Source organism: Phoxinus phoxinus (genome assembly GCF_949152265.1).
Source record: "Phoxinus phoxinus genome assembly, chromosome: 17".
Classification (NCBI taxonomy): Eukaryota; Metazoa; Chordata; class Actinopteri; order Cypriniformes; family Leuciscidae; genus Phoxinus; species Phoxinus phoxinus.
In genome coordinates this window covers 29,156,553-29,182,781 of record NC_136892.1, presented here as the reverse complement: position 1 = coordinate 29,182,781, position 26,229 = coordinate 29,156,553, and the positions used below count along the sequence as shown (strand labels likewise).

At 39.2% G+C, this 26,229-nt stretch overlaps 2 protein-coding genes and 1 long non-coding RNA gene across 3 annotated transcripts; 2 read left to right on the top strand and 1 right to left on the bottom strand.

The window, feature by feature from the left end:
* Nucleotides 1-309: 309 nt before the first annotated feature.
* LOC306984582 lies at nt 310-2,358 on the bottom strand. Its single transcript, XR_013794563.1, has 5 exons — nt 2,309-2,358; nt 2,109-2,222; nt 1,626-1,748; nt 1,234-1,481; nt 310-1,062 (listed from the first exon to the last, which is right to left on the bottom strand). It is a non-coding gene; the product is annotated as an uncharacterized lncRNA (long non-coding RNA).
* A 14,063-nt stretch (nt 2,359-16,421) lies between these two features.
* Nucleotides 16,422-19,076, top strand: LOC306984953 (urokinase plasminogen activator surface receptor-like). The gene is made up of 5 exons (XM_079586768.1): nt 16,422-16,534; nt 16,611-16,721; nt 17,122-17,247; nt 18,235-18,345; nt 18,475-19,076. Exons 1-5 carry the CDS (start codon nt 16,486-16,488, stop codon nt 18,660-18,662), a joined length of 585 nt encoding a protein of 194 aa, XP_079442894.1. The 5' UTR covers nt 16,422-16,485; the 3' UTR covers nt 18,663-19,076.
* A 1,928-nt stretch (nt 19,077-21,004) lies between these two features.
* LOC306984869 (ly6/PLAUR domain-containing protein 2-like) lies at nt 21,005-23,951 on the top strand. Its single transcript, XM_079586575.1, has 5 exons — nt 21,005-21,134; nt 22,054-22,254; nt 22,333-22,452; nt 22,601-22,720; nt 23,384-23,951. The coding sequence occupies exons 2-5, from the start codon at nt 22,206-22,208 to the stop codon at nt 23,449-23,451; spliced, it is 357 nt and encodes a 118-aa protein (XP_079442701.1). The 5' UTR covers nt 21,005-21,134; nt 22,054-22,205; the 3' UTR covers nt 23,452-23,951.
* The last annotated feature ends 2,278 nt before the right edge of the window (nt 23,952-26,229 follow it).

The following is a 26,229-nucleotide window of genomic DNA, read 5'->3' as shown; positions in this document are numbered from 1 at the left end:
GGGCAATCCGTGGATCACACAAGGGTCTGATCAACCCTGGCTGGGTCACCTGGGCGAGGGTGTAAGATGTTGTGAGACCCGAAACACCCAATGAACCCAGGATACATCACTGATGATGTGTCTGAGTTGCACCAGAGGTGTATTTCAAGAACCCAGCACTGATAATGATCATACAGTACCTGTTTCTTCTGGACGATAATGATGATTTATTACCTTTTTTTAAAGAAAAACAATTTTTGCTCTTTCTTGTAAGAAAAAATGAAGTGGATGTCGAAGATCTAAAAAAATGAAGTTTATTACAGCATAGCAGTGGCAAGGTACACAAAGCATCTTGGGTTCACCGGCATCAGAATGAACCCAGAACATCACAAATCCTAAACCTTTTATCCTGGTCTTAATGTAAAAGAAGTTGCTCTTGTTGCAACAGCTGTGGTCTGTATGTGAATTAAGTTGAGACACCCCATGGTCTGAGAATATTCTCTGTGTCCCACATCCTTGATGTTCTTTCAAATAAGAACCGTCAAAGGTTAAGGTGACAAGATTGAAGTCCCTGTAATAAAGATGGTTCTCGATTGCCCACTGTCGCTCCCACGCTATAGGTGACAACTGTGACTCTGTGATACTATTTACATATTACTGATATTGAAAGGAATTGTCTCTATGATAAATAAGCTCTTTTAAGTGAAGGAACATTTAGGTTTTATTGGAGTGGAAATTTTATCGGAGCAGACTATAATTTCTTATATTCTTTTGAACTATTATTGCATTTTGAATGTCTAGTATACTTTTCTGTTCATTACATCAGAACACTAAAGATAGTACAGAGAATAAATATGTATTCAGTGCTGTGTGTGTGATTGTAGAATGTGATTGTGAAGATCTGCTGTATTCAGTGCATGAGGAAGTAGGAGAGCAGAGAACAGCAGAGGAACAGGACGCTCTGGGTGACACTCTGAGCCCCGTTACACAGGTTCCCCTCACAACACCAGAAGCTCGCAACACTTTCACAAGCCGCTTTATTGGCACAGCCGTTTATAGGAAATGTCTGACCATTGAAAGTTGCTTCAGAAAAGAAAGAAAACAGAAGTTGAGTCATGAATGAACGTAACATAAAAACCACTGTCTAAGCTGGCCATTAGTATATGTGAACTGTATCAAATGTTCAAAAATAAGACCCACCAACGACGAAGATATAAAGATAATTACTTTAATCTTATTTTTCCAGATCCTCACCTGTTCCTTCAATGCAGCGGTCTTGACTCCCTGAACAGTCCATTATGTTTAAGCAGCTCTGCCCATTACAATGGTAACATCTCTTTCCATTGGGGATGGGTGGATTGGAGACATTGAAGATGTTGGGGATATTGGGGACATTGAAGATGTTGGGGATATTGGGGACATTGAAGATGTTGGGGATATTGGGGACATTGAAGATATTGGGGGGATTGATGTTAGGATTGGATTGGAATCTCCAGAAAGCTCTGTTTAAAATAAGATATCTAATGAAACAAAGTCACTCCATTCAATCAATTCCTACACTTGCTTTTCTGATTGAATGTTCTACGGTAAAATGACAGTTGACTAAAAAAAAAAGTAATTTGCATATGGTCAGATAAGTACAATACCTGCATCTTTGGCATTACAAAGGTCTGTGTTACAGCAGAAAAGAGAGACATCTGCACTGCTGAAGCTTGGGTATAGACAGACATTTGATGGAAGACAACCTTTCACTTTAATAGGATTGCCTTCTAAAAAACAAATGATACAGGAATGATGACTGCATGTATACAATTTATTTAAAACAGAAAAAGTGTATGTCTTTCTAATCACAGCTGCAAAACAGAAGTCAAGAGAAAAGACCAAATTTACAAACTTTTCAATTTATTAAGTAGCAGAAATTTGTATATAAGATTCTATGCTTGCAATCATAAATCTTAAACACACACACACACACACACACACACACACACACACACACACACACACACACACACACACACACACACACACACACACACACACACACACACACACACACACACACACACACACACACACACACACATACACAAACCCACACACACACACACACACACTGCTGGACTTACCAATTTGTGCTAATGTTGAACTGATGCACGTCGAGTAAGGTTCAGTGCACGTTGTTACCTGTTGTTCTGCACAAGAACCCGTCACAATGCATTCATAACAGCTGAGAGAGTGTCCTTTACGAATAAAACAGTGAGAGATATCCAATGATCTGGATTTGGATGTAATATATAAAAATAAAACAAGCAATTTGTCTTTGTACCTCCAGTGAATAGGACGAACAGAAGAACAACTGAGAGTTGCAGATCCATCTTTGATTAGGAGGATGTAATGATGTTTCAGTGCCTATTTTATAGCCTTGAAATAGGGATGGGCCTTCATGAGATAATGACAGATTAACAGAAAACAGGCTTTTCAGGAAATAGAAATTGGGAATAAGAAATTTAGTTTAAGGAAAGTATACAGTATGTCTGCTGGGGTGTCCAATCCTGCTCCGGAAGACCACTGTCCCACAAATTTGTGCCCCAACCCTAACTTTACACACTTGAAGCAGCTACTTTAGTTTATTACCAGAAACTTCAGGCAGGTGTGTTTGGGCAGAACGGATTGGACACCTCTGAAATATACGTACTGTACAGTATTCTCATTCCACATTAATACAACAGTAACTACATCAGAGTCGGTGCTGGGTAGATTACCTATATTGTAGTCAATTACTGAATACAAATTACATGATGAAAACTAGTTAGTTACGTAACTATTACATAATAATAATACATTTGGTTTGTATTGCACTTTACATTACAGCAATCTCAAAGTGCTACAGAGCATATAGCAATATAATTAAAAAATCAAGATCAATAAATAGTTAAAAGGAAAACCTATAAAATACATTCAGTGAAAAGCTTTTTTACACTGGTGGGTGAGGAGGGAAACCATATATTCAATTCTGAGCGGGACAGGGAGCCAGTGAAGAGATTTCAGGATGGGGGTGATGTGATGTAGGTTGTTTAATTGACTACTTTTTGATTACTTTTGACCTTAACTTGTTTATTTGAATAGATTAATCTTGAACCACCCAACGATGAGTAATGAGTACATGCTAACAGCCAAAGATGAGTAAGAGGAATTGACAAAATATATGTAATTATGGTACATCTTTGTAGTATAAACCTGACAGTTAAGACTTCAATTTGCATAAGAATGCATAAGGTTGGGTGGTGATGAAGGGAAGTTATTGAAAAATCAGACCAAGATTGATTTCCATTCTCTTTGCACACCAATAAGGCACCACACCTAGAAATTAGTAGGCAAGTATGTACTAGAGAGGATGATTGAGAAACTTGGGAGGATACAAGACAGAGTGTTTTGAACAAAGACAGGAATGCTTTTCCCACACTGTAAAAGCACACTGTTCCCAGCATTAATTTGTCATCATCGATCAAAATGTATTGTTTGCTTGCATGTTGTTTGATTCTCCTGTTTTTATGTTTAGCAATAGATTGTTTTATACATTTTAATTTAGTTTTCTCGCAAAAGTTATAATACTTTTATGGTTTAAAAACCTTCCAAATCTCAGATTCTCTCTCTCTCTCTCTCTCTCTCTCTCTCTCTCTCTCTCTCTCTCTCTCTCTCTCTCTCTCTCTCTCTCTCTCTCTCTCTCTCTCGCTCTCTCGCTCTCTCAGACAGTTATTTCTCAACTGGCTGTTTGATTAAGTGTCCAACAGAAATATCTGAACATTAAGTGTTCAACAGTGTGGTGTTCAGGTGTTCACATGCTTTTGACCATGTACATATCATTGTGTCATGTGTCAGCATGAGGTAACACCAAACCTGTATGAATTTCTTCCTTCTGCTGAACAACAAAAAATATGATATTTTGAAGAATACGAGAAACTGTTGATGGGCCCCATTGACTAAAAATACTACAGAAGACAATGCACACACACACACTTAAAAGGACTTTTTACACTGCGCTTAATACTGTATAACCCCAGGTTATTGACACTCTATACACTGCTGTTAACCCCGGGTAAGGAACGTTTCACACTTGTAATGTAAGAGGGGTTACCACCGCTTTTTAGCCGGAGTTATGAAACCCTGCTCGGCTGCTCCGGAGGTTTTTTAAACTTTTTTAAACTTTTGCAGAGTTATTTGGCACATTGCGGTGCCAAACTTGTACACCATAGGGCTTTTCACACTTGAAATAATTATTCTAAACCCCGGGTAAACTGAATCCGGTTATCTTGCTTTATGTTTCACACTGCTCTTTAATCCTGGTAAATTATGAGCAGTGTGAGACGTGATGCAAGATAACCCAGGATTCAGTTTACCTGGGGTTTTAGGTTGGTCAAGCAGCACTTTTGCTGCTCTAAACGGAAATTCACTTCTTATTAACTTAACTTGGTATTAAGTGTTATTTTGTGTTTTTCAGTAAAGGGAAATATCTTGGCAGTTTGTTAATGTTTAATGTTCAGTTGGACATTTAGAGGAGTTTCTGTTATTGAATTTTGGGTAACACTTTAGAATAATGGTCCGTCATTAATGAGTATCTATGCAGGAAGTAATGCAGGACTAATGAGTAGTTCTACATTAACACTTCAGCTACTACTATTAACTAATATAGAAACAAGCTTAACTAATCAGTAAGTAATTTCAAATTTAAGAGATAGTTCCTTATTAGGTAATCAATAATTGTTTAATGAGATAAGCCTCATTAATAACTATTAACTAACTGACAAATTATAAAGAACATTATCGTGTGTCTGAGACGTAATCAGTCATCATTTTTACTCTGAATGTAGTCATAAAATGCATCACTAATTACAAGTGTTACCTAGCCACTATGCAGGAACTACTAGTGATCTGGACCATTATTTTAAAGTGAAAAACATATTTTTTCACTTTAAAATAATGGTCCAGATCACTAGTTCCTGCATAATGACTTGGTAACACTTGAGTAATTAGTGATGCATTTTATGATCTTTTATTTTAAAAAAGAAGACAACTGCTAAAGTGTCAGACAAGTTAATGTTGTGATTAGTAATTGATTAGTAATTCTTTATAATTTGTCATAATTACCTATTAGTTCTTAATGATGCCAATCTCATTAATCAAGTAATTGTTATTGATGACCTAATAAGGAACTATCTTAGTCCTAAATTTGATATTACTTACTGATTAGTTAAGCTTGTTTCTATATTAGTTAATAGTAGTAGCTGAAGTGTTAATGTAGAACTACTCATTAGTCCTTAGATTTTTTTTTTGGTAGAATCAGGAAAAAATACATCCTGATATGTTCACTTTTTATAGTGTGTGGTCGCAAGTTCCATTGAATTGTGTTGGTAATGGCGGACCTTGCAACCACAGTTGGCTTTGGAAAACACACCCCTGAGTAGGAAATGAATACAGGTCAGTGCTGGGTAAGAGGAAATTAAATACCATAAGTCTGAAAAGACTCACAATGCCTTTATAGCAACCAGCTACGAACAGCATTGAAATTTTGTCTTGAGAAACTGTTCTTTTCATTTAAAGGTGCCATGTGTAAAAATTGAGGTAAAAATATCCCTAAAATGAGCTACACACTTCAAAAGAATGAGAAGAAATAAGGGCGATGATGTCATTAAAAAAAAATCAAGTTATAGTGCTGCAGAGATATCAACCTTAATTAGCATTAGCATTACTAGCCACGGCCCGACAGGTGTTGTAATACCAGTTTCGGCCATGGGAGGCAGTATGCGGGCAACATAACCACCAGCCAACCTGCAATACACGAATAACTCGCATGGCTTGTGGGCGTTCTTGAACCTGATGTCAATCGTGTGGAAAGTACAGCCCACTACTTCATTTCAATTCAGGGAAGAGAGAGGAAGGATGGCTGAAGGATGATAGCGCTGGGGACGGCGAGCGAACTGCAGCGCATAGCCTTGTTTTACAACGTTCAGCACCCATTCTGACACGCCCGGGATCGCTTCCCATGCTTTCGCACGCATAGCTAGGGGCAGAATGGTCTCCGTGTTCTGACCGCCGCACTGCGCGGGTTCGAGAAACTGAAACGGAGGTATCAACGCGGCGCGCGCGCCCTCGTTGTCTGAAGAGTGCTGCTCGCTGACGACAGCAGCCGCTGATTCACATTCAATGACTCGGTCGCTAAGGACGGAGAACAATTTGTGGCGCGAACAGGTCATTTGTAGCCTACTGTATCTTTCAACAGTGTTCGTGTTTGCAAGTGAATGGGAGAAAATAATTATTTTCTGGTCCCGTTTGAATTGTGCCATGAATGTGAACATATGTTGTCTGTGAATTTTTTATATAATCTTTCATGTTACAAGTTTGACAGTATATGGTATGATTCGTCGGCTAGCAGTTGTGGAAAAGACATAACGAGAAAGACTACATGTCGCCTATGTGACGTCACCCCATAAAGTTGACTTACCCGTGGTTTTCGCCAACCTCAACGATTTTGTCCTCTCCCTGAAAGAAGGCGGTGAAGTGCACCAAAGACAGCCATGTCTAGCGGGATCCGTGAGCTAGAGCCGTGAGCTAGTGGTGTTGACGTTTCAAACGCGTCGAAAGCAGTGAAGAGTTGTAGTCCACAAAGTGCTCTCACACAAAGTCTACCCGTATCAAACTTCTACCCGCTAAATTGTAGCATTCTTCACACGAAAGATTATATAAAAAATTCACAGACAACATATGTTCACATTCATGGCACAATTCGAACGGGACCAGAAAATAATTATTTTCTCCCATTCACTTGCATTGACGGTTTTTCAACTTTGAGGTCCAGCGGGGTTTTACGGAGGGGGCGGGACTTACCAGCTCTATAAAGGTGTTTTTTTATTTTATTTTTTATATTATATATTTTTTTATTACTTTTTTATATATTTTTATTTATCCATTTTTTTTATTTATTTTTCCTCTCTCATATTGTTAAATTATGGATAATATGTCTGTTGCTTCCCCTTCCCTGTCTGTTTTTTGAATGCATGTTATTTCTAAAGACAATAAAAAGTTGATCACAAAAAACAAAACAAAAAAGATGTCATGTTTCAAAATCACTTGACATCACCCAACGTTCCTCTATGGCTCTAGGGTTGTTGTGAAGGTAGGGGCGGAGCATAGAGACTATGCCGTTTCTCGTCTGTTACTCTAGCGTAGACTAATTCACTTTATGGAGGTATTACTGCCCCCATCTGGTATGGAATGTGGAGTATGACTTGATTTTTTTTGCCAGACATTACACATGTCAAGTCAAGTCAAGTCAAGAATATTTGTATAGCGCTTTTCACAATACAGATTGTATCAAAGCAGCTTCACAGTATTAAATTAAAATAATAATAAAACGTCCATGTTTGGTAATGCTAATCAATAGTAATATTGATTGATTCATTAAATTGAATATCCCCAACTGAGCAAGCCAAAGGCAACAGTGGCAAGGAAACGAAAAACTCCATCAGGTGACCTAATGGAGAAAAAAAAAAAACCTTGGGAGAACCCAGGCTCAGTCGGGGGCCAGTTCTCCTCTGGCGGTTATGAACTAGAGGCCGGATTTAACTGTAAGATTAAAACATTTATATGAATGCCTGGTTAAAGAGATGCGTCTTTAATCTAGTTTTGAACTGGGAGAGCGACTCTGAGCAACGAACAGTATCAGGAAGGCTATTCCAGAGTTTTGGAGCTAAATGTGAGAATGCTCTCCCTCCTTTGGTGGACTTAGATATCCTAGGTATAACCAAAAGCCTCGAATTTAGCGATCTTAAAGAGCGCGATGGATTATAGGGCGATAGAAGATCCGTTAAATAAACTGGAGCTAAGCCGTTTAGGGCTTTATAAGTCAGTAACAATACCTTATAATTAATACGGAACTTTATAGGTAACCAATGTAGTGATGATAAGATAGGTGTTATATGATCATATTTTCTTGATCTAGTAAGAACTCTAGCGGCTGCATTTTGGACTAACTGTAGCTTGTTTATTGAGGATGCAGGACAACCAGCTAATAGAGCATTACAGTAATCTAGTCTCGAGGTCATGAATGCATGAACTAACTTTTCTGCATCAGAAACTGATAGCATATTACGTAGCTTAGCAATGTTTCTAAGGTGGAAAAATGCCGTTTTTGTAACATATGAAATATGATTTTTAAAAGACAGGTCGCAGTCTAGTATGACACCCAGGTCTTTTACTGTAGAGGATAAAGTAGCAGGACATCCTACTATGTTAAAGTTGTATTGTGAGAGGTTTTGTGGGCGGTTTTTTGAACCGATGAGTAGTACCTCCGTCTTGTCTGGATTTAATAGAAGAAAATTACGCGTCATCCAATCTTTTATATCTTTAACACACTCTGTCAATTTTGATAATTTAGCGTTTTCATCCGGCCGTGATGAAATATATAATTGAGTGTCATCAGCATAACAATGGAAACTAATTCCATGTTTCCTTATAATATTTCCAAGTGGCAGCATATATATTGAGAATAATAGAGGGCCTAGCACAGATCCCTGCGGCACTCCATAGTTTACTGAAGTTATGATCGATTTTTTTCCATTTAAATAGACAAAATGGTAGCGGTCAGATAAGTATGATCTAAACCAGCTTAATGCTTGTCCTTGAACGCCAGTATAATTTTGTAGTCGATCTAAGAGTATTGTGTGATCTATAGTATCGAACGCAGCACTAAGATCAAGTAAAACTAGTATTGAGATACAGCCTTGGTCAGAAGCTAAAAGTAAATCATTAATGATTTTAACGAGCGCAGTTTCAGTGCTATGGTGCGGCCTGAATCCAGACTGAAACTTTTCATAGATGTCATTTTCTTGCAAAAAAGAGCACAGTTGAGCGGACACAACTTTTTCTAATATTTTAGACATAAATGGAAGATTTGAAATGGGTCTATAATTTGCTAGATTATGTGGGTCTAATTGTGGTTTCTTAATGAGTGGTTTTATAACTGCCAGTTTAAATGTTTTTGGAACGTGACCTAAAGATAGAGACGAGTTAATAATATTGAGTAGAGGCTCTTCCACTACAGGTAACACTTCTTTCAGTAGTTTAGTTGGTATAGGATCTAATAAGCACGTTGTTGTTTTAGATGAAGTGATAAGTTTATTTAGCTCTTTTTGTTCTATAGTTGTAAAGCGCTGTAATTGTTCTTGCGGGGTGATAATTGAGGCTGATTTATAAGGCGCGATTGAAGATTGAGTGTTTACAATTGTGGTTCTGATGCTTTCTATTTTCTCAGTGAAGAAGTTCATGAAATCATTACTGCTAAACTGTAACGGGATATTTTGGTCAGGTGACGTTTGTTTATTTATTAGTCTAGCCACGGTGGTAAATAAAAATCTTGGATTATTTTGGTTGTTTTCTATTAGTTTGCGGAGATGCTCAGCCCTTGCCGCTTTTAGGGCCTTTTTATAACGTGACATACTGTCTTTCCACGCGATTCTAAAGACCTCTAAATTAGTTTGTTTCCATTTACGCTCTAATTTACGGGTTTCTCTCTTTAGAACATGCGTAGTATTGTTGTACCATGGTGCTTTACTTTTCTCTCTGACCTTTTTTAATCTAATGGGTGCAACAATATCCAATGTTCTAGAGAGAATGGTGCTCATAGTGCTAGTTACTTCCTCTAATTCGTCTGTTTGTTTGGGTTCAGGCAGTAACTGAGACAAATCAGATAAGCAATTTGAGAAATTATCTATGGTGGATGGAAGGATTGTTCTGCCTGGTCGGTAACGCGGCGCAGTATGACATAGTACTGTAGTCCGTAATATACAAGTTACCAGGAAGTGGTCACTGACACCATCACTTTGTGGAATGATATCTATATCGGTTGGATCGGTTCCGTATGATATAATTAAATCGAGTGTATGATTAAGACGATGAGTTGGTCCGGTGACGTTTTGCTTGACCCCAAAGGAGTTTAATAAATCTGTAAACGCAGCCCCTAACGCATCATTTGAATTATCTACGTGTATGTTGAAATCTCCAACAATTAATGCTTTATCGACGTTGACCAATAGATCTGAGAGAAAATCTGCAAACTCTTTTAGGAAATCAGCGTAGGGCCCTGGCGGTCTATATACGGTAGCCAAGGCTAGAGATAATAGGGATTTTTTCCTTACATCTAAGAGCGTAACATTTAATACAAGTACTTCAAACGAATTAAATTTGTCACCTGTTTTCTGAGTAACATTAAGAATATCTCTATAGATTGTTGCAACACCGCCGCCACGACCAATCAGACGGGGCTCATGCTTATAACAGTATCCTGGTGGAGTGGACTCATTTAGACCGAAATAGTCATTTGGTTTAAGCCAGGTTTCAGTAAGGCAAAGTACATCGATGCTATTATCTGTGACTATTTCATTTACAATAGCTGCTTTAGGTGTGAGTGATCTAATGTTCAGAAGACCTAGCTTTAGAAATTGTTTTTGTTCACTAATAGCGAGATTTTCTGTTTTAATAACAATTAGATTTTTCCTAGATCCTACAGTAGATTTATTATTTGATCTCACTAAACGAGGAATAGACACAGTTTCTATTAAATGTTCTACACTAGTATTTATATCAATTTATTTGGTGCAGCAGAGACTGTGATTTGGATTTTTGGTAACTAGTCAGACGGTCTTTAACGTCTTGGAGATGTTATCCGACAGAAGATCCGCTCCATTTCTACTTGGGTGTAAGCCATCAGCGCGGAAGAGCCTAGGACGCTCCCAAAATAGATTCCAATTATTTATAAAGAGCAGTTTCTGCTCATTGCACCATGACATTAACCATTCATTTAGCGCGAATAATCTACTGAACTTCTCATGCCCTTGTCGATACGTGGGAAGCGGCCCAGACACGATGATCGTTATTTCAGGCGATGCGGTGCGTACCGTCTCGATTAGGTTCCTATAATCCTTTTTCAAAACCTCCGTCTGCCGCAGCCTGACGTCGTTCGCTCCTGCGTGCAAGACGACAGCTCCGACGCGCTCGTCACCGTTCAAGATCTCGGGTACTCGCGCAGCGATATCAGAAACACGGTCATCAGGAAAACAGTGGCTACGCACCTTACTTTTACCTGACGTAGCGTGGACGTTCCGAACAATTGAATCGCCGATAATCACAGCATCGCGTTCCGTTTCGCGAAGAGGGGAGAAGCGGTTCTGAGTGGAAATCTCGAAAACCGGGAGGGGCGGAGAGATTCTTCGCGTCTTCCGCTGCGAAACAACCCAAGCTTCGTGACGGCGCCTCGGAGCCGGGGTGTATGAAACTTGTGAGAACCGCCTTGGCGCACGGGACCAATGCTGAGAGACGCACGGTGTTGACGCAATCGGAGTCTGCGGATTATTAACTGATTTGTGTGCATCGACGCGAGATGTTTCAAGAGCTAAACGCCGGTCTCTTAGCTCGGCTTGTCTCTCTAGAACACAGGTGTCAAAGTCAGTTCCTGGAGGGCCACAGCCCTACAGAGTTTAGTCCCAACCCTGCTTCAACACACACACACACCTGCAATTTTCAAATTAGCATGAAGGACTTGATTAGCTGATCAGGTGTTCTAAAAAAAAATTAGGGTTGAAGCTAAACTCTGCAGGGCTCTGGCCCTCCAGGAACGGAGTTCGACACCCCTGCTCTAGAAGGTCGCGGATCTGCTTTTCTACAGCTTCCAGCTCAGACTGCACCGCCTGCAGCTCGAATGTGTCCTCACCTGCACCAAAAGGTAGACAACATAACGTTACATTTGATATATTCGCCATTTAAACAGATGGACAGTAAGTTAGCAACGACGCTACCAGTGATGCTATCAATATTAACGCTAATTTATAACTGAAATCTTGGATATAATCTGTCTTTTTAATGGTACGGGTGTGATGTAGACGCACGATAGGCGAGAAAATGTTCGTTTGTAAGTGAGTGTAAAGAAGACGCGCTCAGCCGTTCGACCCACAGGTGTAACGGACCGGTATTGGGTCAATCGGTTTGAGACGCGTCTACTCAACAGTCCGCGTTGTAACTATGAGATTTTGAGCAGCAGTGCTTCTCAGTGAGTAAAAGTAGAAAATGTTCGTTTGTAAGTGAGTGTAAAGAAGACGCGCTCAGCCGTCCGACCCACAGGTGTAACGGACCGGTATTGGGTCAATCGGTTTGAGACGCGTCTACTCAACAGTCCGCGTTGTAACTACGATATTTTGAGCGTCAGTGTTTCTCAGTGAGAAAAAGTAGAAAATATTAGTTGTAAGATGGCACCTTTAAAACCAACTGTAAACCACGTTCTGGAGGAGAAACATCAACTGCAGTGTTTCCGCTACATTCATTCAGCCGTGGTGGGCCGCCACACCAAAAATCCTCCCGCCACGGCTGCAGCTTCTCAGTGAGGTCCGTCCGATATTGTGCATAGCCTACTATTGTGTTATTGTTAAGCCCCACTAAAGGCATACAAAACATTGTAAAGCACGATAAAGTTTTCGTGCACTATATTCCAAGACTTCTAAAGTCATTCGATAGCATAATGTGAGGTAAAAATTAATATTGAAGTCGTTAAGTTAAAATGAATGAAAACTCATCTCTCCTCAGTCATTCTCCATTCAGAACTCAAACAGCGCGTCGCGTTCGGTTACGAGTAACACGATGACACTCTCCAAGATCAATGTTCACATTATTATACTTTATTTGTAGATAAAGGTCTATGGTTTGCATAAAATTACTTTATCTTACTGTTACTGGAGTTTATTGCGTTAGTTCTGTTAGATTACAGCACTGAGAACTCTGAATTCGAATTGTTCTTCATGCGCACTGTAAGTGAAATGTAAAACTGTTAAAAGAAAAGGCTAAATAAACTGTTGCATAGATATAATACAGTAAGCATCAAATATCTCTTCGCTTTGTGCTTTTAAATAAAGTGTGCCAGTCAGAGAGACTGGTAGTTGTGAAACAGTATTTCGTGTGTTGTCTGTGTACTCTGCTAACACTTTTCAATGCGACGCGCTGCACGCTGTGACTTCGAGTTGCTTCAAGTGCATCATTCGGCGCACGGGATGCGCATAATCGCATTGCCGCTGTAAATTGGGACCTTTCATATTATAACTAGACAAACTATTTTTCGATTAATCGTTTTTTAAATTGTGGTTAATTCAATATCGATTCTCAAAGGCTATGAATCGATTTTTTTTCCCCATATTTATTTATATATCACCCAAAAGCCAGTATTAGTTTTCCTACACTTCATAGGCTTGCAGCCTCCATGTTATTCTAATGCAGTGAGATTTTATTTTTATTTTTTTTGTTTTATCTTAAACATAAAATAACCTGATCCTGTTTGATCAAGGCATGAGACTGTTCTGACTTTTTCAATAATCAATTTTTCATCTTGCATCAAAATCCTGTCTATTCATTGTATGCATTTGATATATGCTGTTTTAATGTACCCAAGTGTACCTAAAATAATAAGAGTTTAATATACTGGCTCTTAATTTCTTTTTATTAATTAACCACTCGTAAACTTATGTTCACTGTTCTTTTTTATAAATATAGGTTTTGTGTTAAATCTACAGTATATTCATTGAGTGGAATCGAGAATCGAAATTGAATCGAATTGAGAGCTTGCGAATTGAAATCGAATCGGAACATCTGAATCGATACCCATCCCTAATTATAATACTTAGGGGAGGTTTAAACACCTGGGGCAAGGGGGCGTGGCCCATGGGAATATCACGCATGGGTGACGCCCCCTCCCCCTGGGGAAATGGGCCTGCCACCACAGCTGGAAAAAATCCTAGAGGAAACACTGAACTGTGTTTGAGTTTGTCAAGTTCGTGTAGGACTTCACAAAGTTTCCTTGTTAAACCCACCCCTTTCTGAACAGACATAAAAGCAACAGAAACATTGTCGTTTCATTCTGTTCACATGATGGATCTGCGAGTCTCTGTGGTTCTTCTTTCTTTTAGTTTTTCTCACTGGAGGTAAAAAAACACCAGCAAGTATTGAATGTATTATTTGGTACACTGAGGTCACTGAATGTCTCTCTGTTTTTAAGGATATTGTCTCAAGTGTTCACCTGATCCAACACATTTACAATATTTAGCATATATGTGCAAAAGAGACTTGCAAGAAGTTTTTCCTACTCAGTGATATTCACACAACCAGACACTCGTTTCACAAGCACCACACACATCCACAAAAAAAAAAAAAACTTTTCGTCACCACACACTGAAAAATTGGGCCATGGCGTGCAATGGCAAATGTTGACTGAGGTCACAGGTTTATAATGAGAATCACTAAAGATCATACAGACAGTACATGGTTAATCATTTGATGGCTGCATGGATGATGTAGAGTTACAAAAACACTGTTTTTAGAAGAGTTAACATAGTTTTGAATGAATGGTTTGCTTTTGCAAGAGATGTGTGTTGTTCTGTATGTTGTTTGTGTGTGTTTTGTGGCTTTGTGTAGCCTGGGAAAACCCAGACCACTTCCGGCAAATTTAGATTTGCTCTGCAAGTGGGTCTGGCAAAGAGCCCATTGAAACCCATTTCCAATCCGCCGAAATCGCGGCACCAATCAGAAACGTTTTACACGATGACGACAGAGCAGAGACGGTGACGCAGATTTTATACATTACAGAGATGGATGCCGCCGTGGAACATCACAACATCACTCGTTCGAATCAGCTATCGTGTCTGTTTCAAGCGATTTAAAATTGTCATTTTCGTTAACACAAACAGAGAATTGCTGAGAGTCTCGAGATGTTTCTCCGTCGCTCTGCATACGTCATGTCATTCATCGCTCTGATTGGTTTTAGATCTTTCCGACGTCCGTTGGTGACGCCCCTGTGGAAATGAATTGTCTATGGAGCTTTGCCAGACCCTTACTCAGTTACAACTGAGAGGGTCTGGGTTTTCCCAGGCTAGGCTTTGTGTGTAGTTTCGAGAAAAGAAGCCATAGTTTGAGAAATTGTTTGCAAGCAATTTTAAAAACCTGTAACATTTACACACACACACACACACACACACACACACACACACACACACACACACACACACACACACACACACACACACACACACACACACACACACACACACTTAAATTATAACAGTTTTAATAATGTAGTAAACGTTGAAATAACATTACAGTAAATGAGATTAGTTCATGTTAACAAATATTTACAAATGTAACCTTATTGTAAAGCGTCAAAAATGATTACTATTTATTTCTGAGAGAAATGTACGAACATCTAAACTTGATGAGAATTTGCAACTTGGTTTCAATAAAAATAAAAATGAGCAAAAATAGAAAGGTATTTTGCTTGACAGTTGTGCAGTAAATGCTGTTTCATATGTCTTTAACACAGAAACTGTGTAAATAGAAAATGGAAAGGAACTTAAAATGACAGGACATTTGACTAAAAGAAGAAGAAGAAAAAAGGGGGGAATGTTCATTTCTAGATGACCACTAATGCCACTATGTGGAACTTCTCAGAATGTGCATCTTCACACTGTCACACAGTGATAGCAGCAGGGATGAAAAAGGCATCATCTAATCGCATAAGTTTATGTAAACACTAAATAATACAGTACACAAAACAGAACCACCATTTAACTTAGATGATATTGGAACAAAGGAAAAAAATGAAAACAAGCTCTACATATACAAACGTTAACAAAGGGAGGAAATTAAAAACAGGTGGATTGAATAATTATTAATCAAACAATGAAAATCCCACTAGTCTAACTCAAACTAAACATAATGTGACAAGAAGTGACATAATGTGATAATAGTTTTTAAGAGTAAAAATGATCATCCCTCTGCATGTACGGAAGAGGAAAAGGGCCAAACAGTAATAAAAAAATAAAACTTTGAGATTAAAGTCGAGATTAAACTTGTTAAATATCGAGAAAAAAAGTTGAAATCCTACAATTGATTAATCTGTTTCTGGGGGATTTCTGTTGAAAAAAAAATGAATCCACTGCTCTGGTCTCATCTGAGACTGGGACTCTATAAATATAGTGTTCAGTGCTTGCCTGTAGCCGACAGCCTACGACAGAACAGTTTGCATGCTTTGCTCGAAGTTTTGCCATTGCATTAGAACTGGTTACACTGTGGTCGCTTGCGAAAGCCAAATGCCGGCGCCGCGGGTGGAAACGTGCAGGTTAAGGGCCGGTAATATTATAATAAGATCCCCTTTCTACATCATAAAGGGGAGCGAAATCTGATTGGCTTATTTTTTGACATGCTTGCAGAGAAAGGTTTATCAAAACAAAGTTACTGGGTTGTCACTTTTCATGTTTTCTGGGTTGGTAGATGCACCGGGGATCCAATTATAGCACTTAAACTTACATTTTCATGATGTAACCTTTAAAATATTATTTTCTCATGAAGATCCTCCCCTTTTGATAAGCTATAAAATGGCACTGAAACAGACACATTATTTAATTCTCCTCCTGATCAAAGATGGATCTGCAAATCTCAGTTTTTCTTCTGTTCATTCTCTTCACTGCAGGTATGAAGACAAATTGCTTGAATTATTATGGTGTACAAATACCAATAACTTATGTCTCTCTGTTTTATTACTAAAGGACACTCTCTCAAATGTTATGAGTGCATGAGTCAGACGGGTTCTTGTGCACAACAACAGTTCACTTGTCCCAGTGGATTAACCAAGTGTTCAACAGCTGTGACACAAATCGGTAAGTCATGTTGTTTTTGAAATGTTACATTTTGACTGATGGAGATTCTGCTATAATTTACTGGTCCTGCGACAGTGTAAATGTTACTTCTCTCATAACATCTACAAATTTTCCTGGTGGAATTGACAAATTCACTCATGTATATAATGTTTCTGCTATTTAATTTTTGTATTTAATTTGTGCAATTCGTTTTCTTGAATTGCCATCAATACAGTTTGTGTATTAACAACAAAATGATTTGAAATGAGAAAAAAAATTCAATTTTTTCTTTTTTCTTGTTTTGGATCTGTGAGATGATACACGCGTTTCTTTTTTAACTCACTGTTGCTTTCTACTTCTGAGCATATTCATGAATAATTTTTTTCATAATGTGAAGTTGAACCAGTCTTTCCATTTTTAGGTGACATTAAAGCGAGTGTTAAAAATTGTGCTGCTGCCTGTCAAAACGGGTCCATGAACCTCGGTGATTTGAAGATGTCTTCTTTCTGCTGTGACACTGACCTTTGTAATGCCAAAGATGTTCCAGGTATTGTACTTCAATGATCATGTGCAAATCTTCTTTAAAGTCAACACTCAGGCTATGTTTACACGGAAACGATCTGATGAGAAAACGCAAAAGTGGCGTTGCGTTATCACTTTTTATTCTGCGTTTAGACGAGCGTTATGGGGAGGAAATATGCGTGCATATGGTGACGCAAAAGTGTGTGAAATTCGATGTAGTGTGCACTCCAGGCGGCTAGGTGGCAATGTGAAGCACTGAAAGTGAAAGAGACGCTGACACCGTTTTTCATGTTTAATACGGTAAAGCTGCTGCTTTAACCCTCGGCGCTCTTCGCGTGTCGCTCAAAAATGACAGATTTTTTTTTTTTCAATGAAATTAATGCTATATTTTAGTTTGATAATGTTTTGTTATTTTCCTGTACTGACGCATGCCTGTGACGTAAACGCGTACGAGCCTTCACTGTCTAGCAGACTTTAGCGTTTTTACCTTTTAGACGGGAACGCGATGGTGGAGCGTTTTTAAGATTTCCACTTTCACTTTTTTGCGTTTTTAAGCCCCAAAAACGCCGTCGCCGTGTAAACGAAAGGCACATCCAATAAAATATTTGTACGTTTTCACCCGCGAGCGTTCTCGTGTAAACAGGGCCTCATTTTACCTCCATATGAAATTCAATCAAGTAAAAAAGAAAAAGCAGGGTATTGATTTTCTGTCAGGAATTGATTGAATGGAGCCTCTAAAGCAGGGGTGGGGAACGTCGGTCCTGGAGAGCCTGTCCTGCAGAGTTTAGCTCCAACCCTCATAAAAACTCATCTGATTGTAGCCTTAATGAACCTAAAGACATTGATTAGCTGGTTCAGGTGTGTTTGATTAGGGTTGGAACTATTCCTGCATGACAGTGGCTCTCCAGGACCGACGTTCCCCACCCCTGCTCTAAAGGATTGTTGTTTCATTAGATGTTCCATTTTGTACAAAAAACAAAATGAAAGAACACTTGTTTTCCTCCTGATGTAGATCTCAGCTCTAATGTCCCCAATGGAAATAAATGTTTCTATTGCGATGGGCCCAGCTGCTTAAACATAACGAGCTGTTCAGGGACTGAAGACCGCTGTGGTAAAGCAACAGGTGAGAATCTGTAAAAAGAAAAGAATTCATTTTGTTTTTATATCTTTCACTTTAAGGATTTGACACAGATCACATATACCAATGTCTAGCTTGGACTGAATCAATCTTTGTTTTCTCTCTTTTCATCAGGGACTTTTGGAGGTCAGTCAGTTGTTGTAAAAGGCTGTGTGTCTAAATCTATTTGTGACGCCACATCAGTTAGTAGTGTTGAGGGCATCTCGTGTTGTGAGGGGAACCTGTGTAACGGGGCTCAGAGTGTCACCCAGAGCGTCCTGTTCCTCTGCTGTTCTCTGCTCTCCTACTTCCTCATGCACTGATTACAGCAGATCTTCACATTCAACAGTGTGAATTGCTCAACAAAAGAATAGTCAAATCACATACCAGAAGATAACATTCTCAATATCAGGATTTCCCTGTTCAGTTAAAGATCACAAAAGCAACAACAGAAATAATCAGATATGATGAGCAGCAACATTTCACAAATACTTTTGTCTGTCATTTCACCTCATGCATATTATGCAATTACATTTTTTGTAAACAACTCAGTTTTTGTTTGAGTGTTGATTATTATATTTGACCATAAATAGCAATAAATATAAAGGATAATTGTTAGGGCTTTTCTTTAAGCCGTTGTCGTTGATTACAGGAGTGAGCAGGTTTTTCATGCAAACAATGAAGCAAACATTGTCTTTCTTTATTTTGTTCCAATGAATAAACATTGCCGCAAATCCACTTCCTGTGTCTTTTCATTCATTCATGTTGATGAACACCTATAGGGCGCTATTTTAACGATCTGAAACGCAAGTGTCAAAGCGCAAAGCGCAAGTAACTTTGTGGGCGGTTCCCGGCGCTGTTGCTATTTTCCCGGCGGATAAACGACTGTTGCGCCTGGCGCAAATCTAAAAGGGGTTGGTCTGAAGTAGCTTCATTATTCATAGGTGTGGTTTGGGCGTAACGTGAAATAAACCAATCAGAGCGTCCTCTCACATTCCCTTTAAGAGCCGGCGCGCTTGTTCCATGGCGGATCGCTATTATAACGGCGGATTTGCCAGCGCACGCCAGGAGCGGTTCACATCCGAGGAGGCCGACGTTCTCGTCAGGGCCGTAAAACACAGAGAAGTGACAATGGGGATGATGGGAGAAACCCACCCAAATTAGCTTCGGTTAAACAGGCGTATAATTTGGGTAAATGTGTAGCCTAATCTAGATTATTATTTTTTAATCTAGATAGATCTTTTTCACATCTTCACGAACACAACAATGATTTCCCTCGTGTGTTAATATTTTTCCTTGTAATAATGGATGATTTGCAAAAATGAAAACCGCTGCATCTGTTTATATTAGAGAATCAAAGTGTATGCGCGTTAACACGCTACATTATGGCCAATCACGCGCCCTTAAAATACCATATCACTAACGCGCAACGCGCCACTGTCTTTAGACTGTTTTTTTTCCTGGTCAGTGGCGCAATTGCTTTCTAAAACTGGAAAATAGCACCAGGGGAGTTTTGCGCCGGATCACGCCTCCTCTTTTCGCTGAACCGCCCCCGCGAGCGCAAGTTCATTCCCTAATTTACCGACGTGCGTCTGTGGAGGGAAAAGTCCGCTGTGCGCGGGTGCAAAATAGGAATGATACATGCGTCGGTGTTAAAAGTCAGTTGCGCTGGGTGCAAGATAAGGCCCATAGAGTTCATATACCTGGCAATTTTCCGGACTTTTTTTCCTTGCAATTGCGAGTTTACATCTTTTTATCTCAGAATTGGGTGATATAAAGTCACAATTGCAATTTATAAAGGACGAATTTTCCTCAGAATTTGACTTTATAACTCACAATTCTGACTTCTTACACACACAGGGCTTGACATTAACTTTTTTTGCTCACCAGCCACTGTGGTTAGTGGGTTTCCAAAGTTACTAGCCACTCTTTTGAAGTTGACAGCATGGGGAAAACTGCCATATACCGGTAGATAGTATTACAAATCTCTCATAATTTGGCAGCAGGAATATTAGGCTGCTGTCACTTTAAGACCTGACGCATGGATACATTATACTGTTACACATGCATTTTCTTTCTCAACTGTGTGTGTTTTTTTAGTGTCATTAATGTAAAATACTAAATCAAGTATTCAATTTAAAATTAACATTATTTAATTCATAGATAATCTTTTGTAGGGAGAGAGTGGGGACGGTTGCAACACTTTTTGCATTTCATTGAGTTTCTCAAAGACAATTTGTATTGTAAAGTCAACATTTTAATACAATATACCCACATCTGTCAGCTACCCACCCACACTGCTGCAACATGTGTATGATAATAAATGTACAATTTATTCTTGAACAGACAAAGTCAAACGTTACAACTGACCCCATGATAGGCCGGGTGTGACGAATCCACTGGAGGCGAGTTGCAGAACCCAATAGCAGTTTATTTACATCCAAACATGATCAAAATACAAAACAAAGACTTGACTAAGCACGACTTGACATAAACTAACATTCACACAGTGATTATATGAACAATTAGACAAAAACACATGGCAAACACGAGGGCTTAAATACACACATGGACTAATAATCACTAAACAAGACACCTGTGAACTTGATTAGACAATTTACCAATGACAACATGACACACAAAAGACTAGAGAAGCACATGGCAGGATCACATGAGGGCAAGGGAATCACATGACAAGACAAGAAACATGACTGTAACATGAAACATGAACCCAAAACACCAGGGAAGGTTGCAACAGGCCACGGGGAAGCTGCAAGTGCAACATTCATTAAAAGGTAATACAACAATTTTTAAACATAATTTTCAAATGTATTTATTTTACTTGTGCACAGGGTCTTCCTTAAGTTAAATTGGCAGGGAGAAAACATTTTCAAGTGACAACCAGGTTTTGCTAAATTATTACGAACTGCAAAATATTTACTTTTAATCAAAATCAACACACTGACATTTAATAATACGTTAGTGAAAGCTTACATCAACTGTGTGTAAGTGAATGTTGTAACGGTGTGGTAAGTGAATGTGATTTATATTCTTGCAAGGTTATGAGGCAAATAGCAAAGTTCCCTGTCGAAAGGGAACACACTGCGTCTGACACTGAGGCGTTCCCCAAAGCGTCATCGACGCAATGCGAGTTCCCTGTTCTCAGAGAACGAAGGTTACTGTCGTATGTAACCTGAGACGGTTTTTTTTTTGCCTCAGACTCAGTGCATTGCCTTTACGCTTCAGTATGTTTGCTGCTTACAAACAGAAGGAAACCTCTATCTGTTGTGCATTTCGTCTCGTGAGGCATACTGAAAAAACACAGGACAGATCAATATATGCCTAGTCAGATTTTTACTTAAATAAAAACTGTTTACTTAAAAAGGGGATAAACCTGACCATTTAAAATGGGTTGTATATTAATAAATAAAATTATAATTTTAAGTTATGACAAGATTTTACATAAATGTTTACATCAATGTTGTGATAAGAGAAGACCTTCATGATAAAAAGCTTGACACAATAGCTTTGACACATGCAAGCTATGCATTTTAAAAGGTAAGAAAACACGGATTAAAATAATATAACTTTACAATGCTTCCCGCAAACATTTAAGACTGTATGAAAAATAAAATAAATATACTTTTTGACTTCAAATGTATTTAGTTATTAATTATTTGGAGAAGGATTGGTCATATGACTGCTTTCTTCCAGGAAGGAAGATGGGCTAACTGAACATGTGTAGGCCTATTATGAACATCAGCTCTCATTCCTGAGTGGAGAAATAAGCCATGTTGCAACTGTCCCATCTCGCAACCGAACAGACATAAAAGGAACGGAAACATTGTTGTTCCATTCTGTTCCTGATGGATCTGCAAATCTCTGTTGTTCTTCTTTTCGTTTTTCTCACTGGAGGTACAAGAAACAGCAAGTATTGAATGTATTATTTGGTACACATACCTAGGTTACTCAATATCTCTCTCTGTCTTTAAGGATATTCTCTCAAGTGTTACTCGTGCTTGCCTGATTCGACGGGTTCCTGTAAAGCACAAGTGGAAACATGTCCAGCTGGATTTTCTAAATGTGCGAGCAGTGTAGTGGAACAATCAGATGGTAAGTCCAGTGTGATGTGGAAATCTGCTGTCATGATTTACTGGAACTGATACCGCTGGAGAGAAAGTATACTTGTTGATGTTTTCACATTACTGTAAATCTTGTTTTATTATCCTATTATATGGTTGTTTATGTCTTTTTTTTGCAGGTTCCACTAAGGTGTTCATCACTAAAGCGTGTGCAAATCAATGTAAACCAGGGACACAACAGATAGATGGAGGGTCATTTTCTGTCCAGTGCTGTGACACTGACCTTTGCAATGCAGCAGGTACTCCGCTTTAATTGACGGTTTGATTTTATCCATAGTAACTTAAAATGAGGAAATGATACAAACACAAGTAATTCAAACAAACAATACTATATACACAAGTGATTGTTCATAAGACAATATCAAGAGTAGTCAAAATGTAAAAAATAGTGTAAAGCTTGAACAGCACGAAAAGGAGACGCTTATGAATTAGTCAAGTGCTTCAAAGAGTTTTTATTGTTTTTCGAAAACTGAGGAAATTGACCAATAAACATGCCGTTTTATGAACCACTGTTATTATAAGTATTATTATTCCTATATTAAAGGTGGGGTATGTGATTTGCAAAACGGCCGGTAGATTTTGAAAATACACAACTCAAATGGTCCTACCTTCTTTCCTTTGACTCCACCCATTCAAAGAACATGGACCAATCAATGGTACGACCGATTGATTGACACACTTACTGTCCAATGATTCTAGGTGGTCTTGGAAATGATTGGCTGGTGTTTTTTGAGTCCTGCCTGCTCCACAGATGATTAAATTGCTTAATTTTTATTTCAGTGCTTCTAACTCAGTGGCTGTAAGTGGGTTAGGAATAGGATTTTAAGTGATTTTGAAAAAATGGCCAAAAAAGAGAATTACATACCCCACCTTTAATGAATCCTCATTTCTTTGTTTTTTAGATGGAATGTATAAGGGAAGCCTCATCCTGCTCTTCTCTCCTCTGCTCTTCTACTTCATGTGTCAGTGAGTCCAGATTCTGCTCTTCAACACCAGCGAATATGGATGATGCATTGCTATTGACTGAATAAAGATTGTTTGTTGCCCTGATGTTCTTTGATTAAAGGAACTGAAAGTATGTACTTTATTAAATTCATATTAAACAAAATACTGCATCAGCACTAACATGTATAAATATGCTTAAAATAAAAGTTATTAAAGAATGTAAGAATTAAAGAAAAACTTTACTGGTTTAAAAAAGTGTGTTAAAATGCTGTAGTAAAAGATTTACATACCTGTATATTAAACATATGTCTCAGTTATTTCTGTGAGTGACTGGGAAATTTGTCCAACTTCAGTTTCTTTTGGTTGTTCAACTATTAAGGTTTAAGTCAAAGGTTGAAATGCTTAGAAATAATATCACTATAATCCACAACGGATCTCATTTAAATGGAAGACATTTAGCTTTTATCCAGAGAGACTGCAGAATTGTCCATGTGATCTATCTAACACGTTGCAGATTTACATGTGAATATTTAATCTCAATATTTAATGAACACAAAAAACCTGCCTAGTGCCTACCTACCTTATACAACACTGACGGTGGACTTGCGGCCAGGAGTCGAGCGATTGCGGACGAATGTTTTTTTTTTTTTTTTTTTTTGTGGCAGCAAATTCTTTCTACGAGCACCATAGACGCACACACACAATGACGTCACACTCTGCGCGTATGTTTTAAAAAACATAATTTAACATATAAATAGGCTACTCCTAACACTTTTTAAATAGCCGACTTAAAGTGTTTATTACAAATATATTACTAAATGCTTAAAATGAATACAAGTAGATGAACACAAATTTGCGTTAGCCTATATTTAAACTCGTGAACGAAAATTTAGCTTCCAACGCCCCCGTTGTTCTCTGAACGCCCCCCTGCCCGCTGAGAACCAGCTTAGAGGGCTGGGCAAAAAAAGTTTTTTTTATTTGTCTGAGAATCCTTTTATTACCAGCCTTCTCCTCTCTAGATGTCTTCTCTTGTTTACTTTGCGTGAAGAAGTAATGGAAAACCTGTTGTTTAAATGTTTCAGAGAGTTTCAGCATATTCAAATAATATCCGTCGTTTTGACAGATTGAGTGGAGCGATTTTCTCTTCCTCTTTACTGCTAGTTGTAGCACGAAATAAACATGAATGCACGACAGGAGTAATGTTGTAGGGTGACTGGGGAGGGAAGCCACGTGTTCGGTTCACTTATGGCGCTTTTCCACTGCATGGTACGGTTCGATTCAGCGCGGAACGGTTCGGCTCGCTTTGCTTTTCCACTGCATGGTACGACTTGACTCGGTACGGCACGGTTCGGTTCGCTTTAGCTCGGTTGCTTTTCCACTGCAGTTAGTACCGCTTCAAAGTGGGTGGGACTGATCGTTATTGTAGGTCCGGTGGTAGCCGTGTGCGGCTAAGAGCTGTGCTACTTCCGCTCCTCGGCAACCAACGAGAGGAACGTCTGCACCTCGTCCACTGACCACGATTCAGACATTTCTTGTTTGTTTGTTTTTTACTTTTTTTGTCAAGTAAATACTCTAAAAACAGGTGCTACCGCGTTGTCTGGCTATTTAAATCTAGCGGGTTTAGTGTCTCGTGTCGCAAATACAATGACGCTGAAGTGACGATTCTGTCTGACCAATCAGTGATCTGCAGTGTTTTCACGTCACATTTAGTATCGGTACGGTACGCTTGGAACCTCAACAGAGGTGGTACAATTTAAAGCGAGCCGAAGCGAGCCGTACCGTACCGTACCATGCAGTGGAAATGCGCCATAAGTGAGCCGTACCGAACCGAGCCGTACCGTACCATGGAGTGGAAAAGCGCCAAAGCGTGCCGTGCCGTACCGAACCGTACCGTACCATGCAGTGGAAAAGCGCCATTAGAGTGCTTTCACACTGCAGTTTAGTTCGAAACGGGGCACGGTTCACATGAAAAATTGGTGAAAGCTGTCATGTGGATTCCGGGTGCGCACCGGGGTACTGAACCCGAGACTACCTGAAGGAGGTGGTCTGAGTTCGGTTGCACTGGAACTGTGGCGCGATTCATGAAGAAAAGTAACCTGCGCATGCGTTTTAGCCGATGACAATGAATTTATTTAAATAAACCACATGATAGTGTTGATGATTTACCTTGGATACGAGCGAGAGCGAGCCTGCAGTGTAATCGCCCATAGCGAGAGCATTCAGAGCGGCAAATTAAAGGCATACCGCTGTCTCTAAAGATCCCATTTACAAACAGTAAAAAGCCCCCTTCATGCGAAGCACATACAACAAACCCAAGAGTCGTTTACTCAGCTGCGCATAATAGCATCAAATTAATTAAAAAAAACACTAGTCTGGTTGACATCAGACGATTCTCAGTTGTAACTGAAAGTGGGTCTGGGAAAGGTTCATTCACAGCCCATTTCCAAAGGGGCGTCACCAACGGACGTCGCTCAAATGCCTCTGGGCGCAATTGGATAAACCTAAAACCAATCAGAGCCATCGTCCTCGTGTAAAGCCCGCCTCAACGTTTGTGATTGGTGCCTCGATTTGGAAAAATTGGAATTGGGCTTGAATGGCCTCTTGGCCAGAAGGACTCGCAGAGCGAATCTCAAATTTGCCGGAAGTTCGTCAGGGTTCGTCAAGGTGCAGTGTGTAAATTTTAGCTGCATCTAGCGGTGAGGTTTGCGAATTGCAACCAACAGAAGTTACGGTGGCCGAAAGGAAAAGATGTCGTCGTCTGAGACAGCAGAGGGTAACCAGTTAAGCAATGAGGTTTCTTTCC